The sequence below is a fragment of the Rhipicephalus sanguineus genome, chromosome 11 (genome assembly GCF_013339695.2).
Source record: "Rhipicephalus sanguineus isolate Rsan-2018 chromosome 11, BIME_Rsan_1.4, whole genome shotgun sequence".
NCBI classification, from domain to species: Eukaryota; Metazoa; Arthropoda; class Arachnida; order Ixodida; family Ixodidae; genus Rhipicephalus; species Rhipicephalus sanguineus.
In genome coordinates, this window is record NC_051186.1 from 122,237,302 (window position 1) to 122,253,829 (window position 16,528).

At 49.9% G+C, this 16,528-nt stretch overlaps 3 protein-coding genes across 5 annotated transcripts in view; 1 reads left to right on the forward strand and 2 right to left on the reverse strand.

The window, feature by feature from the left end:
- The window catches only part of LOC119373404 (E3 ubiquitin-protein ligase HECTD1), a 338,907-nt gene that overhangs the window by 216,510 nt on the left and 105,869 nt on the right, over window positions 1-16,528 (reverse strand). The window lies entirely within an intron of this gene.
- LOC119373472 (putative methyltransferase-like protein 7A) overlaps window positions 1-16,528 on the reverse strand; it is a 168,786-nt gene that overhangs the window by 15,994 nt on the left and 136,264 nt on the right. The window lies entirely within an intron of this gene.
- The window catches only part of LOC119373473 (28S ribosomal protein S2, mitochondrial-like), a 168,613-nt gene that overhangs the window by 9,065 nt on the left and 143,020 nt on the right, over window positions 1-16,528 (forward strand). Inside the window, exon 4 of one of the 3 annotated variants that reach the window (XM_037643437.2) lies at window positions 988-1,438. The exons of the other annotated variants lie outside the window; for them this stretch is intronic. Within the exon in view, the coding sequence (XP_037499365.2) occupies window positions 988-1,416 (429 nt within the window). The 3' untranslated portion in view covers window positions 1,417-1,438. The remainder of the gene's footprint in view (window positions 1-987; window positions 1,439-16,528) is intronic. 3 annotated transcript variants of the gene reach the window in all.

Sequence of the window (16,528 nt, forward strand, 5' to 3'; positions counted from 1 at the left end):
CGCCTTCGCTGGGTGGAAGTTTTCTGCCGACCGAAAGTTGCTATGAAGGGCTCTGCCAGCCTTCTCGTTGTAGACGCGAGAGGTCATCATGACAAACCCTCCTTCTTTGTCCGTCTGGAGAAGCTTGAAGTTGTCCTTGCGTAGTGAGGCGACCACGCTTGAAAGGTCAGGGCGCCGGATGCCCATCAGTTTTGCTGGAAGTGCTTCAACGCATTCGAGGATGACACGATCGCTTTCCGCTGGGATTCATGTCTCCTTAACTATATGTGACCTGTTGTGCACGTCATTGTATATATATTTTTTAATTTGTATGTTCGCCCAGCAGCATACACAATTAAAAATATGTAAATGGAGGCCTGTTCTGCAATGTATATCAACAGTACTCTATGATTCGGCTGATAGAGCCACGAATCATAGTCCGATGGTCTCAATTGATGAAGGCCCACTGTTTTAAGGTAGCACTGTCGTGACTGTGATAGTAAGTGCTAATATGATGCTTCTTATCTTGATGACCCTGATGGGCAGACTCATACCATGACAGGGCAGCCTGGAAGCTGGTTGCATCATTACGAATATATTGCCTGTAGTACAGTCGTGAGCAATATGAGAGGAAACACTAAAATTACCTTTTAAAGGTCGTCGTTGCTAAACACAGTTGGCAAGTGCAGAGGTGTTCGTAATGTCAAAAGCTCAAGTGGAAAGGTTAGTGAGTGAAATAACTTTTTAAAATCCGGCGGAAAGGTAGCTCTTGGAATTCAGCACGTCGCAATCACATCGATTCATTACAAGTAATCGTTGATTAAACAAGTGTTCAGTGTTCCCTTTTTTGTTGCTCACGACTGTAGATGTGTGGATAGACAGGGTACGAATTACACTGCTGTGAAAGTGAGGTCATGAAATCATGTAGTAAATGTGCACAGCGACGTATTGTTGTTCATTCAGTCTCTGTCGGGTCTGCATTCTCCTGAGTACGCCTTGAACTCGCAGACAGCCCACATGGTGGAGGAAACGGCCAAGGCGTGCCAGGAGTTCGCCCACGCCCGATGGTGGAGGGCTGGCCTGTTCACCAATTCAACGGCTCAGTTCGGCACGGTCACACGGCTCCCCGACACAGTGATTCTGCTGTCAACGCTCGACTCTGTGTTCGAGGAGCACCCGGCTGTCAAGGAGTGCAACAACATGCTCATACCCACGGTCGCCATCGTCGACACCAACTGCGACCCACGCCTCATCACCTACCCGATCCCGGGAAACGACGACACGCCGTCGGCTATCCAACTCTACTGCAACCTCTTCAAGACGGCCATCCTTCTCGGAAAAGAGCGGCGGAAAAAAGACCAGGAGGAAGCGGCAAAGCTGATTGCAACGATGAGTGGAGCCAGTGGTGAGACGTCAAAGACGTTGGAGAGCACTTGAAAGGCAAGGACTCATGTGTCATGTCACAGAACTTGTATAGTTGATGAAATGAATTGTGTAAGTAGTCCAAAACACCAAGCTGTGTTGTCTACTTTCTTCAGTGTGCATGTGCGCACGCATGTGCTCACATGCACTGCTTTTTTTTCTGTGAATGTTTTGTGCTTGCTCACCAGCTGAGATGCGTTAGACTCACAGCTGGTGCTTTAGCACTAAGGGCTCCCAAAAAGATTTGCTGTGTGCTGCCATAGACGTTGTGCAATGAAGTTAGTGACTGTGTTTATCAGCACAAAAAAGATAGTATGAAGAGGCAGGTTCTATGAATAGTAACTGACGTTTTTTCATTACATCCTGTAAGAATCTGTGCAGATCCCAGTATCTCTGAAGCAGCTAAACATGTAAAAGTTCTAGTGGAACCGTGAAATTGCTAGTGAAGGACTGTGCTCCACTGACACTGCGTTTTAGAGAAGGGTCAGTATCACACAAATTTTAGCACCAATGCATACCACCTCTATAGGTCTCTGAGGCCAGTAAGTGACTTCTGATATTGCTTTGTTTCCATGGTCATTTGGACATGCCCCAGCATTGCACGAACTATGTATAGACAGTGCTGCTTACTTATTTGCTTTGGTTGTGTCATGATTCATGAGGGGAAGCTTTCTGTGTCTGGGTTGGTGGTAAGAGAAGTGGTGACAGAACCAAAAACTGAGGTGATATTTTTTTAAGGTGTAGAAAGCAGCAAATGTGCTAGTAATCGAGGCATTGTGCCCTGTGATTACAACTGAACAGGTGGAAACGTGGATGTCGCGTCTCATGAAAACTACAGCCATTAATGTTTGGTTTCTGGTTCGTTTATTGATTAACGCTTGGCTCATTGTGGCTGTGCCTGCAGAGCAGGAGCATATGCTTTAATTAACATGATGACCTATGTGTTTGGCTAACCAGCTTCGCTTCAGTCAAGTTATGCAATGGTCCTTTAGTTGCTAAATGTGTATTGGCCGCGAGATCGTGCGGAGTCGCCGCCTGGCGGCTTCTGGCTGAACCGCGCCTAGTGTGGATTGCTCCATGCGTCGTCTGCTAGCCACGTTGTGTTTGCATGCGCGCGTACATCCTGCAGGTCCTCAAAAGGCGGTTTGTTCCTTTGCATTAGTGCAACTTTAACCGCTCGTACGTATGCCTAACACGATGTAAAGAAGCATTTGACCTTGATCGGCTGTGTATGTACTGTTATAAGATCACTGAGTCCACTTGTCGACAGTGCTGTGTGTGGTTGTCGTACCCTCCGTTCACGAGAGTCATATCAGCGTAGGTGCCGCTCTGTGGTTCAAGCGCATTGCAAAGTGCACTTGGCGTTGTCCTAAAGATGAGAAGTATTAAATCTCATGTGAATATAGCCTTTTAGAGGCTCGGTGGTAAAACAAAAAAGCTCTCATGCACTTGCGCGTTGTGGTTAGGTGTGTAAGTTCGGGACTGTTGTTTATAGGTTACGCGACGAGCTTTAGTTGTGTACGGTCCTGGTCCCACTACAGAGACATATTTCTGTCAAGTCACGTCTGACACTTCGGTACTTAAATTGTCCTTCAAAAAGAACAGAAAAAGGAGTGACACAGAAATCGTAAAACTGAGTTGCCTTGCGCAATTATTACTTGTGGCGAAATGTATACAAAGACACCTGTTTACTTCAACTAAGGTATGCGTTAAAGAGGTCAAAATTAATCCAAACAGCGTGCTTTACATTTATGTCGTAATTTCACGCAAAGCCACATCTTTTTTTCTTTACATTACCTTGAGCATTTGTGTTGTGTTGTTATACAATCGGACCCGCTTATAACGAACTCGAAAGTGTCGCGAAAAGTGGTCGCTATATCAGTAGTTCGTTGTATATGGACTCGCCTTTAAAAATGTGTGCGTAGCGGCCAAGCCGGGTTTTGTTTTCGTTTCTGTGCACCCAACCCCTCCCGGTGACAAGCTAAGCCTTTTCGCGTCGTGAAGCGACGCCCGCTACGTGCTCACGAGTGAATTACCCGCCTTTGCTGTGAACTGACACCGTTTCACCGAAGCGCGATACTGCCACGTGGAGCCAATCATCCCTGGCTAGTTGCGTGCAGCGCGTCCCCTACTCGACTCGCAGAGTCACTACTGGGCTGCTTGCTGTATGCCGTATGCGCGCATTTGTACGTTCTTCGTGCCTGCTTCACTCCGGACCGTGCACGGGTGCAGCGAGTAGCCTGTTCGTTCAACGTGACGAAAACAAGCATTTTGCAAGCAAAGCGCGCTCTACGTCTCTGCTACGCGCGAGCGCGCGCCCCTCTCACGCTTTAGAAGGCCTGTTTGAACTTTTTTTCGCTTCGTATGCGCCATATTTTTACCGTGACCGTGTCTGAAGTGTTCGTTGTAAAAGTAGGAGGCTTTGAAAAATGTTCGCTATATATGGACGCACCTTCGATGTTTAGCATTGGAAAATCGTAAGTGCACCCAAATATGGTCGTTATAACCGATAGATCATTATAAGTGGGTTCGTTATAAGTGGGTTCGACTGTAGTAGACTGATGGAGGTAGCAGACATTATTTGCATGAAAAAAATGTATTTTGGTCCCGTGAAATAACCAGGCCTTTGTTCCATTGCTGTCGTGCAAGTCATCAATCGAAGAAAGTTCCGTGCTGTATAGTTACCTTTGTGTACTGTTACTGGAATAAAAACGAGCGTGTGCGTGTTAAAAGTCTCCGTAGCACTAAAGCGCTGTCAGCCACGTACAATGCTCGTCAAATGAAACCCGAACAGCGGCAAGCCTTCGCATGGTATAGTGCGCGCCGTCCTGTCATTACCACTGACAGGCGCGTGCATCCCGTTTGACCGCACTGCTCATATGCACGCCTGTCCATTGTGATAACTCGACGGCACGAACTATACCATTGCGAAGGCTTGCCGGTTTTCGGGTTTCATTTGACGAGCACTGTACATTTCCTCAGCAAACCTATCAACTGTCCTACATTTCATGGAGAACTGAATAAGAAATGCGGATGAATATTTGAACACGCAGTGCACATACGGGCTTTCTTTTTGTTGGGGGGTATCCAGATGAACAAGAAGTAAATAAATTCAGTCGCACTACAGCAGTTCGTAGTAGGTGGAACACAAGCTATACATGTACAAATCAATAAGAAAACGTCATCCATTGAGAAAACGCCGACTGTTGCCAAAGGCGAGCAACCCATTCGTTGGCAGAATGCACTTCTCTCACAAGTAATAGTAACGTTCGGCGTGCTTCGTGCATTAATTCGGGAATGAAGAGCGATCATATTACCAGAAAGCTGCAGTCAACGCATTTTGTTTGCCGGAAATCGGGTCAGATCGCTCACAACGAAGCGCTGTTGTGTGTGTTTGTATACACGCCGACAACCGCCTATCCACACTAGCACGGCGACGGCGCTGCCACCTGTAGCCCGATCTCGCGGCGAATAGCGTCACAGCTACCTCTCCATCATTTGGACTGGCTGACTGCGTACTAACAGCGACAAGACCGAATGTGGTACCTTATCACCCCCATGAAGAGTTGTAGGCTTGATGCGGTGTTGTAGGACCCGACGCCAGCGTCTTAGTCACACTAGCTCATGGTATAGTGGCGTCATCCACATTTTCTTGTTAGGCAAACTGGGCATAAGCACACCTTTGTAACACGGATTGAAGGCCTATGGCAAGAACAGGAGGTACCCTGTATTTTCGCCTGGGGCTTAAAAGCCAGAAAGCATTTAAATTGTATCCTGCTTTGGTGTGCATCGTCCTATGCTTGCCATCATGGATGCAACAAATAGCGATATAATGGAAGTAAACATGTCCTTAGTGGCACCAATGCTATACACATAAACTTAGACAACATCATTGTCACATGCATGTAAAACCGGAAAGCGTTAAAGTATGTATCTGACTTCAGCATCCACCATCCCAAGCTGGTGTCATGTGCGAACAAATAGCGATGCGAGAGAAGGTAATTAACAATTCTTTAGCTTCACCAGTAGTGTACGCGTCAGCTTTGACAGTCGTCGTATGATGGCTTGTGCCACTATTCCTCTTTGACTTCACTGCTAGCCTTCAGCATACTCTACCCAGGCAATAGAAAAATAGGATGTCTTGATAGTACCACCTCCCTGAACAATCTTGGCACGGTGACACTGGTTCTGGTGACATTAGCCACCAACAACTGCAACCACACGCGCTCCTCAAAGAGTTTGCTCTTGGTGTAAAATGGGCTCGTAGCTTGGTTTCGCAAAAGGACCTGCCTTAGCTGCGAAAAGTTCGGCCACCAACCACAAGAACGGGTGGATGAACGAGATAAAGTATACCCACCTTAGATGGCCAGGCTAACCCCGCCTGCTGCAACATAACCACCACCACCACCACCACTACCAAGATGGTTCTTGGTAAGCCAGAAAACAAGCAAAAACAAAATACAGGTGATGATGCTGCCACGGGGTTCCCTCACCAATATTTGCGTGACGTCATAGATTTTGACAGCATCTGCTGGGGCCTGCATAATTCGTTAATGGTAAAAATGGATGTGTTCTATCGGAGCCAGAGAAGGAACATGATTAATTTCATAAAATTTTGTTGAGGCAATATGTCGTGGTCAAAATAGGAAAAAAGGCTTTAAAGCCCATGACGTCACTAATATCCAGGAATAGTGCAATTGACCAAAAACGTCACAGTAATTTTGTGTCTCGTGAGGCTTTTGCCATCGCTTTTCTTAGCATAGAAAACTTTGAGCGCAAATATAAAGACAGTGGACGAAGTGTACACGCCCCGCAACATACCTTTCTTCCTCTGTTGTCTTTCTATTTGCGCTGGGAAGTTTGCTATTAACATTCAAAACCGACTAGCCACCTATCCACCCTGTCATTGTCTAAAGAGAGTACTGTGGCCTTTATATTGTTATAAGAATGGATAGCTAACAGCTAGTGCTAGCCATCATGACCTGGCACTTCCCCAACGTTATCCAGTGCTAGGCAACACTAGCAAGTATTAGCCAACATTAGCCTGCTATGGCTACCACTGTCCAAAATTAGCATGCTATAGCCAACACTAGCTTACAGCGAGCCAACATTGGCAAAAACTTGCCAGCATTAGCCAACGCTGAACCAACACCAGGCAGTGGTTGTCAACATCAGCCAACGTCATCCAGCGCTAGCTGACAGTTAACCGACTCTACAAAGTATTAGCCAACACTAGCCTGCAATGGCCACCACTGTCTGAAATTAGCATGCTATAGCAGGGAAGTTGCGACTAAAGGTGCCACGTGAATGCGTATGTTGCTAGAAAAAAGCACTGTCCACTTTACAAACTGGAAGTTTCTAAATCTCAGCCGGTGTTTTTGAAATTTATATATATTTCTACATGCTGCTCCGTGAGTTCCACGAATGGCATAAGAGGCAATGCCCAGAGTTTCTGTGTACGAGCGCTAATTTAGCACTCTTACTCCGTGCCCTCTCATCTGATGTAGAAAGGAAGGACCGCACACGGCTGCAGAAAAGCCCTATTGAAATCTGTACTATCGCGCTCAGCGCAGGACAAGAAGTCGCTCACCAATGAGCCAGATAATGGTGGGCTGGAGCCTCTGCATAGGCAGACGGGCGCCCGAAAAGCCAGAAATTCGCAGATCAACAGCATTGTGGTTTCTCTTCAAAAACTTCCTGTATACATACGACTAATATTATAGGGTTTTACATGCCAAAACCACCTTTAATGTGGTAGCAATTATGTGAGCACTCTTCAGGCGTATTTTTGCCGTCGGCGTCGCCGTGATGTTCCGTGTAAAGTCCAAGGGCGATAACATCGTCCCGTGCGTCGTACGTTAAATGTGCGAGTGAACTCGTTTGAGGGCAGCCGACGATCGTTGCTCAAGCGGAGAGGAAACGTGCCGGCCGTCTTCCGTCGCTCGAAAGACCCACATGGGGGTGGGTCTCAGAGAAGACTCGCATAAATTATGTCGACATGTGGTTATTCTTTTTTTCTCCACAGTTTGCCCTCATCGAAATGTGTCTCCATGGTTAGTATCCAACCCTCAGGATCGACCTCACGGCTACGCCATAGCGAATGGAATACTTAGGCGAGTCACTTTTAATTAGCGTAACGCCACGAGTAGACTAGTTTAAAAATATTAGGGATGTGGCAATACTAAATTTTAGGTTCGAAGCGAATAGTGATTTGGTCGAATAATTTCGAGTCCGTTTGTTCGAATAGTATGTATCACCAGGGGCGTAGCCAGAAATTTTTTTCGGGGGGGGGGGGGGGGGGTTCAACCATACTTTATGTATGTTCGTGCGTGCGTTTGTATGTGTGCGTGCCTATAGATCTACTCCATGTTTGTAAACAGCGGTAGGCGCCGTCGATATATTCAGGGCCCTTGTAGCGACGTCACGGCGCGTAGGGTCCGCCCAGCCGGCCCAGCTTGAAGCGCGCTACCGCCCTCTATGATCACGTGACAACTGGCGCAGCAGCTGCAAAAGCTGCCTCCGAGCACCGCGCGTCGGGGCGCCTCCCGCATGTTTACAACGGAGGCACGGAGGCGCGCATGAAGGCTCCCTAGTTTACGAGCGGTGGCCGCAACAGTTGCTGTGGCCGTAAGAGGGACTCAGATATGAACATCGTGTTGGCGTGCTGCTCCAGCTCTGTGAACCTCATCAAACCATGAGGTATCTTGACGGCGGGAATGTGACTCATTTGCGAAATATCATCACCGTTGCGACAGTCTAGGCCACACGTGTACGTCTTAATTTGTTAACTAATGCAAGGACGATCTCGGCGACACATTCATCCGTGACACGCTTGCGATAATGCTTTAACTACATGCTGTGGACAAGGCGGCTGCGTACCTGTCAGGTCTGTCAACCGCGGCTCCCTCCTTACGCTCAAGTCGAGACCGCGAAATGCGTACAGCCCGTAAACACACTCGGTAACGTTCCCGAGTGTTGTTTTTCTGTGAATTCTGACAGATATGGACATACCGTGAAGCGCACAGCAGCCAGAACAGCCCTGCACGATACACTTTTGCCAGGTGTATCATCGCAGCCGCATAAGATTAGGAAAAGCATAGTCCAAGTCGCGGCTGTGTTAATGAACCGTGACCAAGCAGAAAGAAGCACATGCGCCATGACCGAGCGACGCTTTAGTTCACGCTAGTACAATGAAACCCTTTTGGCGCGTCTAAGACTTATATCAACAATGGAAAAAAGTTCTATCAACAATGGCAACGGTGAAGAATTCTCCGCATATATGACAATGCTATCTACAACGTAAGCGTGCTCGCTATGCCTCCGCACAAGGCTTATGCCAAGAAACCGTATTTATTCGAATCTAAGCCGATGTTTTTTTCGAAAAAACGATGTGCGAAAGTGGAGGGTCGGCTTAGATTCGAGTACAATGATGAGGTATTTTTTTGTTTCTGGCCCACGATGCGGCGGTCGGGCTTGGCCTGACTGTCCCAACGTGGGAGCGGGCCGCTGCGCGTTGAGTCGTGCACCTCAGGACTTACAATAAAGTTTCGCATCCATCCATCCATCCATGGCCTTGCGAATTTCGGGGGTCGGCTAATTGGGGCCGGCCTAGATTCGAGTAAATACGGTACCTTCTTTTTTTATGTAGCGGCCGTGCACATACCTACGCTGAGGACAACCTGCCTGCGAGCGACTGTTTCGCCTAGGCATATTCATCTCCGCTGTAAAAAAAAATGCGCGCAGTTTGCACTAAGTCGCGCAAAGCTTGCCACGGCGAAGCACTGGCCCGTCGCCGCTCGTACTAACACGTCTATCTTCGACCGACACGTCTAGCTTCGAGATGCACGGCTTCCTTCTCAGGAGTACGCACTTTCTTAGGACGCCTCATGACGATCTGGCGCAGCCAGGCTATGCACTATCGAGCGCAGGTTGCGCGCGATGTCTCCGTCGGTGGGCGTGACTTAGCTACTGCGCATGCGCGGCTTGGCCAGGTGGTGCTTTCGCTAGACGACGCGATGCTTGCTTCCTCTTTCTTTCTCTCTTTCTCTACTTTCTCTTTCGTAGATGCTCTCTCTGTCTCTCTTTATTTTTCTTTGTGCATTTCTTTCTCTCTATTTCTCTCTTTTTAATTCTTTCTGTGCTACGCTTTACTCTCTCCCCTCCTTTGCCACCTACTCACCATCACATCTTTCCTTCTCACGCTCACATCCCTTTCCCACCCCCTTGCTGCGCTATACTATACAAGGCTATGCTATGCTCTGCTAGCGTGTCTGGATAGCCGAGTGGTTAGGACGCGCGCCTTTGGTTCGGGGGTACGTGGGTTCGAATCACGCCTCGTGAAGAAACTTTTTTCGGCAAGAATTTTTCTCTTTCTTTATATCTTTCTTTCCGTTCTCTTTCTCTCTGTACTCGTTCTCAGGGTTATTACAGGCCACGCCGTAGCGGTGAGTAGTGGGTTTGGCCAAATTTTGGCATTTACGCGTTCATGATGATGATAGTTTTTGGGCACGGTCACGCATTTTACGCTGAGCTAGAACGGCTTCGCTGTTAAATGGACAACTTCATTCGCGCCCTTTAATAAGTGTTCATGCACACTGAAAGTTGCGCACGGTCAGTCAAACACGCACGAAAACACTGTATAAAGAACACCACGTGTATTTTATGGATTCAGCATAAAATTAAGTACGTACAAATAGCCTTCGAACATCTTCGCCGTCGAGGTTGGATTGATCACTGCATTTCACGTTAATAACTAGATGGATAAGTTATACAAGAAGCTGTGCAGATATTAGACAAACGGTTATCCAACAAAAACAAGGTTGCAGTATACTTATCAAGACTATACAGCGGCCTGCGCTTGGCATTTTTTCTTAATTTGCAGCTAGCAATCTCCCTAAGACTATATGAATCAGGGGCATCCATTCCGTGGAGACTGCCAGCCACCACAATTTGAAGCGATTGTACAAAAATAAGTCTTGCTATCACAATGACTTTTTCTTATAAAACACATCAATTCGTTACATTCAGCGCGTCGGCTTCATTTTTTTTTTTTTCATTTCCGTTTGAGCAGTACGCAACCATCACTTTAGAGCCACTGCTGGCGTTTATGCACGCATGGAAAATGACCCTGCTAATGCACCTGTGGCGTAAATTGAATGCACGTGCAGCATTTGAAGAAGCACATCACTCGGTACTAAAGTACAACCATACGTCCGTTACCTTCTCGTTGCACGTGCTGTGCTGTAGACAAACACGGGTTCACCGTCGATATGCAATCTTGGAACAGCCGTATAGAAGCAGCACTGTACACACTGAGCGGGAATGTACCCCCTGGCTCAAGTTGAATAATACCGTTTCGTCTCAGGCATAATCAACTCCTGTCACCAGGTGTGTTTCTTTTACAAAAGTTCGTAAGAAGCACTTGCAACTTTCGTGGACTCAGTGAGAGGGAGTGAATTAGTACCGGGCTCGAAAGAAGACTCATGAGGACTGCGCTTGGCAACACGAACTGCGCCATGTGTAGAGATGCGTACGTATACACACGCTACGTGTATGCTCTACAGCTAACCCACCGGTAGATTGCGCTCGTTGAGTCGCAGTTCACTGTCCTCGTCGCCATCGCACAGTCTCTCCATGCGTTCCCGGGCCATGATCAGCGCCATCATTTCGACGGCCTTGGCATGGATCGCGCTCAGCGGCGGAAGGTTCGTGGAATGTAGCGACACTAGCAGGTCGAAAAGGTCCGACGAGTAGGTGACGGGACCCTCGGGCACGGCTGGCTTGAAGCCGTCGAAGAAGAGCCCTTCGCCTCGCATCTTAGGCGTCGCTACCAGCCCCGAGATGTCTGTCGACGTCGAGGAGGACTTCCGGTCCGTCAGCGCGATGCTGGCGAGACGCGTTAGCACGAACCCGAGGCACATGACCGACGCGCTGGACGGCGAGTTGGCCTGCAGCTCGTAGTGGCCGCCGATGTTGACCTTGTCGCCCAGGAAGATGGACTGGACCCGGTTGCGGATCGGCGAGGCGTCCACGCACGACTTCCACGTGAGCTTGTTGTCCAGGTGCAGCCGGTCGCGTACCAGGTAGACGTTCTTCAGGTCGAAGCGTCCGAACGACAGCTGCCTCTCCTCGACGTACATGATGACCGAGGAGAGCTGCTCGGCGACCTTCCAGAGGAAGTACTCGGGAAAGCAGAGTCCCTGGGACACGAGGAAGATCTCGAGTCGCTTGAGCGTCGCGTCCGGCATCTCCATGATGAGGAACACGTTGGACGTATCGGCGTCCAGCGCCAGCGCGTAGACGCACATCAGGTTGGGGTGCGCCAACTCGACCCACTGCCAGAAGGATTCGTTACTGAGCTGCACCGAGTTGCAGGTGCCGGCATGCGCGGCCATGTACTCGCCGCCGTCCAGCGTGCACCGGACGCGGTAGGTGAGCGCGCGGTGGTACATGTGGAAGTCGAACATGTCTTTGAACGGCGCGCTCTCGATCTCCACGAAGTCGTGCGTGTTGAGCGACGTCAGCCGGCGCCTGATGAGCGGAGGCAGCATGGGCAGGTCGCTGCCCTTGAGGCGACGTAGCGTGGTCACCTTGATGACGGCCCGGTAGCACAGGTCTTCCAGCGTGTGCGGCGTCTTGCGCACCGCCTTTGGCTCGGCGCCTTCCTTGGGGAACGGGTGGTAGACGTGCCTACCCTGGCTCAGTCCGTGCACCAGGAGCTCCATGACGGCGCACCCACGACGTCTTCTCGCGCTTATACGGCGGTGGCCTCCCGCTGCCTACCTGCTGCTTGCCCGCAGGTACCCCCGGAGGGGCTGTGGCAGCACAGCCGACCACAGCCCAGAGGGGGCGAGGTACGCGCCGCGGGCCTTCACAGGCCCCTTCTGCTGGCTTGCGGCGCCGGCTGGAACAGTCCTGTGCTGGCGGCGGGCGGCCGCTCTGAAGAGCGCGCGCGCCCTACGGCCTCTCTGGTCGGCTTTGTCTTCGGCTCTGTCTTCGTTGTCTTCCGCAGGCAGCGTTCCGCCTCGCGCGCGCCGCTCCGAACACTTCTTCTTTGCCCTCCCCGCCGTCTTTCCAGGGAGAGCCTCGTGATCACGCGGTCGGGCGCGGGCGCGCGCGCCAGTGAGTGTGGAGCAAGGTCCGTATTTATAGCCGACGACGCCGTCGACTTCGCGCTCGGCCAAGGGAAGAGATTGACGTCGGCCCGCGAGCGAGAACCTACGGGCCGGCGCGGATGCGGAGCCCTTAGCAACTCGCTGACTGCCGCCGCCGGGCGAGCTTTGCATCTCTTCGCTCCCGTGATGCAGGAAGAGGTTGCGCTTTCTTCTCCTGGGGTGGGGTAAGACTTCGGACGCAATTAGAGGAGGCACGAGACTGCCTGCGCGCGTGTCTCCGCCTTTTCTGTTTCTATTTTCTTTTCGAAACCGCGTGCTTCGTTCTTTTCTCGGGAAATTAAAGAAAGAAAAGTAGAAACTTGGTGCTCCTTCCGCACCGGAGCTCGGGCCCGCTGGTTTTCTCCAGCTGTATATACGCCGGCGAGTAAAGAGGCGGCGTGTTTAGTGCCGACGCTTGTTTACAGTCGACCGGAGCCAAGTGCGGAGGGCCTTGGGACGTCACCGAAGGCCGCGACTGTTGCGCGCCCGGGTCACTGCCGCGGCTGTTTCGGTTTTCACGCGGGAAAGGTTTCGTATACACGCAACGTCGATCAACTTTGGGTCATCCGCAGCCCGTTCCCAAGGTTTCCCCGCAGTGCACTTGGGCGACGTTTTGAAAATGGAAGTCACGCGCACTTTAAGAAAAGAAAAAAGAAAATAGATGACCGGTTACTTTTTTCGTTGAGTCCTGACTTGCCCCGTACATAACTTTCCCTAAATATACACGTTAACTCTCTATTGGAGATAATCACGCTCTCTTCTGAGAGTCGTGGAAAGCGCGACTCTCCGAAAGAGAGTGCAATGTTTATGCAAGCCACGCCGATATGTTGACCAGTTCACGCGAACCTATACTGCATTGTGAGGCGTCGATGGAGCGATGTAACAGTATACGAAGACATTATTTGATGTGCGCCGAAGAAATTATGCTAAGCAGATGTATGAACAGATTAGAGCCTTCATGAAAACGAGATGTATGAAAAATGGATAAGAGTTCTGTGTATGACAAGGGTAGGAAGGTGTTTGCGAAGAGCTTCCGTACGGCATAAGATAATTTTAAGCCTGAGCGCCATTCCCTCATCCCAGTGTCCGTCGAGAATTCGTGGAAACTGGTGCGCGCGCGCACTTGCCCAGGTTAGCCACCCTATAGGCCTCCAACGCTCAAGTTTGCGCAGCGCCGTCCACCGCCCCAGCGGAGAGAGAGGAAACCTCCGGTAGCTCGGACGGGTCGCTCTTGCTTGGTTTTCCCATTGCTCGCGCGGAGAACGTGCTCCCCGGGGCTTTTATCTCGCATTTTTCACGCTATGGGTGCCGTTCCTTCGTCGTACTCGAAAGCAGGCATGCAGTCCTGCTGCATTGTGAATTGTCACAAAAGTTTAAAAATGACGAAGAGCCGAAAACTTCCTGTCATGTTCTACCGTTTCCAATGCAAGCAGTCCGAGGAGCAGAGGCGTCAAGAGTGGATTATGGCATGCGATGCTTTCGCGGTCTTGTCACCTTGGAGCAATTTTTGTCGTACACAGTATTACGAACTATTAACGGGGAGAAACGCGATGATCGTGCTCATTTGAAAGGGAAGTGGATTTGTGAACCGAAGCTGCAACAAATAGACAGCCGCTGTACGTTTCGAGATTGCGCGCTGGCTTTCCGAGTCAACCATTTGTAATGTGACAGCAGCGGAGCATGTGGGCTTATTACATAACAGTTTAAATAACGTACCGTGAGTACTAAGTGTTTAATTCAGCTGACTGCGGTACATTTCCCGTCGCGGCTCCCTGTAAACAGAATTAAGCTGCATGTTTGCACCGAGCGTTTATATTGGCCTTGCATGCGACACGCCGTGATTGCTTAGCAGGCTGAAGTGTTGCGCTGCTAAGATCGTGGTCATGGGTTCGATTCACGCATACGGCAGCTGCATTTCGATGGGAGCGAAATGCAGTAACACCGGCGTACTTAGATTTACGTACATGTTAAAGAATCCCAGGTGGCCGAAATTAATCCGAAGTCCCCCACCGCGGCGTGCCTCGTAATGATGTCATGCGTTCGGCACGTAATATAAAGCCTTGCATGCGCGTGAGCCGTGGGCAATATACAGTTGCCGCTTTGGAAACGAGCTGAAAAAAGAACCAAGGCGGCAATTAAATTTTCGATGGCTTCGCGAATTCAGATGCGCTTATCATCGGGCACAAATCTCGGCATAATCATCAACATGCGCGATCCCAGTGGGTATATTGTATAGTAGCAGGGGCGTAGCCAGAAACTTTTTTTCGGGGCGGGGGGGGGGGAAGTCCAACCATACTTTATGTATGTTCGTGCGTGCGTTTGTATGTGTGCGTGTACATATACACAAGCAAAATTGAAAATTTTCGGGAGAGTTTGAACCCCCCCCCAACCCCCCCCCCTCCTTGGCAACGCCCCTGTATAGTATGATGCTGACCAAGCGAACTGTCGAAACAACCAAAGGGACATTCAATTAAGCGAACACGATGCGTGATCAGGCGTTGATAATATTCAAAATGAAACACGCCTCCGCAAGAAACATGCATGGTCGAAGTGGGCATGATTTTTTTACAGCGAAAGCTGTTATGAGATCATTTCACCGGCTGTTTTTGGCGCCGTAGTTGTCCGCCGCCGCCGCCGCCGGTGTCCGTAACCAGTATCGCTCGAAATAAGAAAAACATGGCTGATCCCTCCGTCATAGGAATCGGTATAACACGAAAGTGAAACGTGTCTTCACAGAAGTAGTGCTTATTGTGTAGTGATATATGAGAGCTTGTACAATGTCTATTCGTATTTGGCAGCTATAGCACTGTTTGACGTGGATGCACCCATGTTGACAGCATGTCTCTATCGCGACGACTAACGCCCATGATAATGATTAAACCGTTGTGATAGAGGACGGTGTGAACATATATTTGGACACAGCGAATCGTGAATCTCGCGTAAGGATGATATCAACAAGCTCATAATCAACACTGGTACCCGGTATGCACTTATTGAAAGCGTCGTCAATTAAGGAGAGAAACGGCACGGTGTGCGCTTTCTAGTAATGGGTAGCCGACGCCTGTGCTCATGCATACATAACACACACTGCGCTTGAGCAACACGGGAGGTAGAGTTTCGTAGCCTGAGCCGCAAACGCGTGCGACCCGCTGGCCTCTGTCTCGCAGGCGCTGCTATCGCTCCACCAAGGCACGACATTCGCCCGTCAAAATCGCGTCCTTTCTGCAACGCATATTGCAGCACTTTTGTTAGTCGGTGCTCTCGCAATTGAAGCAGTCGGCGGCGGAGAAATCCCGTTGGTGCACGTGGAAGCTGCACTACTCCGATGAGCCGACGCACACTAACACGAAGCCAAAGGCAATGAACCTAACTGCGTCAAGGGTGCCTCGGCGACGCCAGCGCGGCCAGTCTACCTCTCTGGTATCGAGACGTTTTAACCATGACCTCCGATATCGCATGCAATCTCGAAGTAAGCGCTAGTAAGTGTCAATAGTGAAGCATTACTTCTTTTCACATCTCACAGACGGCGGCACTGCCCCGCTCCGCCCGCCGCGAAAGAGAATGTGTGAAAGATATAAGGCGCGTTCGCGCCGTACCTAGCATCTCCGGAGTTAGCTTAGTCGGTAGGGCGTCGGGCGCTTGCCGTCGCGGCCGCAGCGTTGTGCGTTCGATTCCCAGCAGGGTATCGTTTCCTTGGCTTTTTTCTTTCTCACCCGTTGGCGTCCATTTTATCAACGTCATATCCGTGACGGATGTACTTGGTGGACCCCGGCATAAAACACTTTCGTGTTAAAAAAAAAACGAAATAAGAAAAAAATTCCAGGATGGAACGAGGTTCGAACCTGGGCCCTCTGCGTGGGAGCCCTGTATTCAACCTCTGAGCCATGCCGGTGCTTGAAACTGCTTTGCAAAAAGGTGCTATACAGGCTTCATGTCGGGAAGGAACCAAATCGGCATATGTAATATAGCGTGGT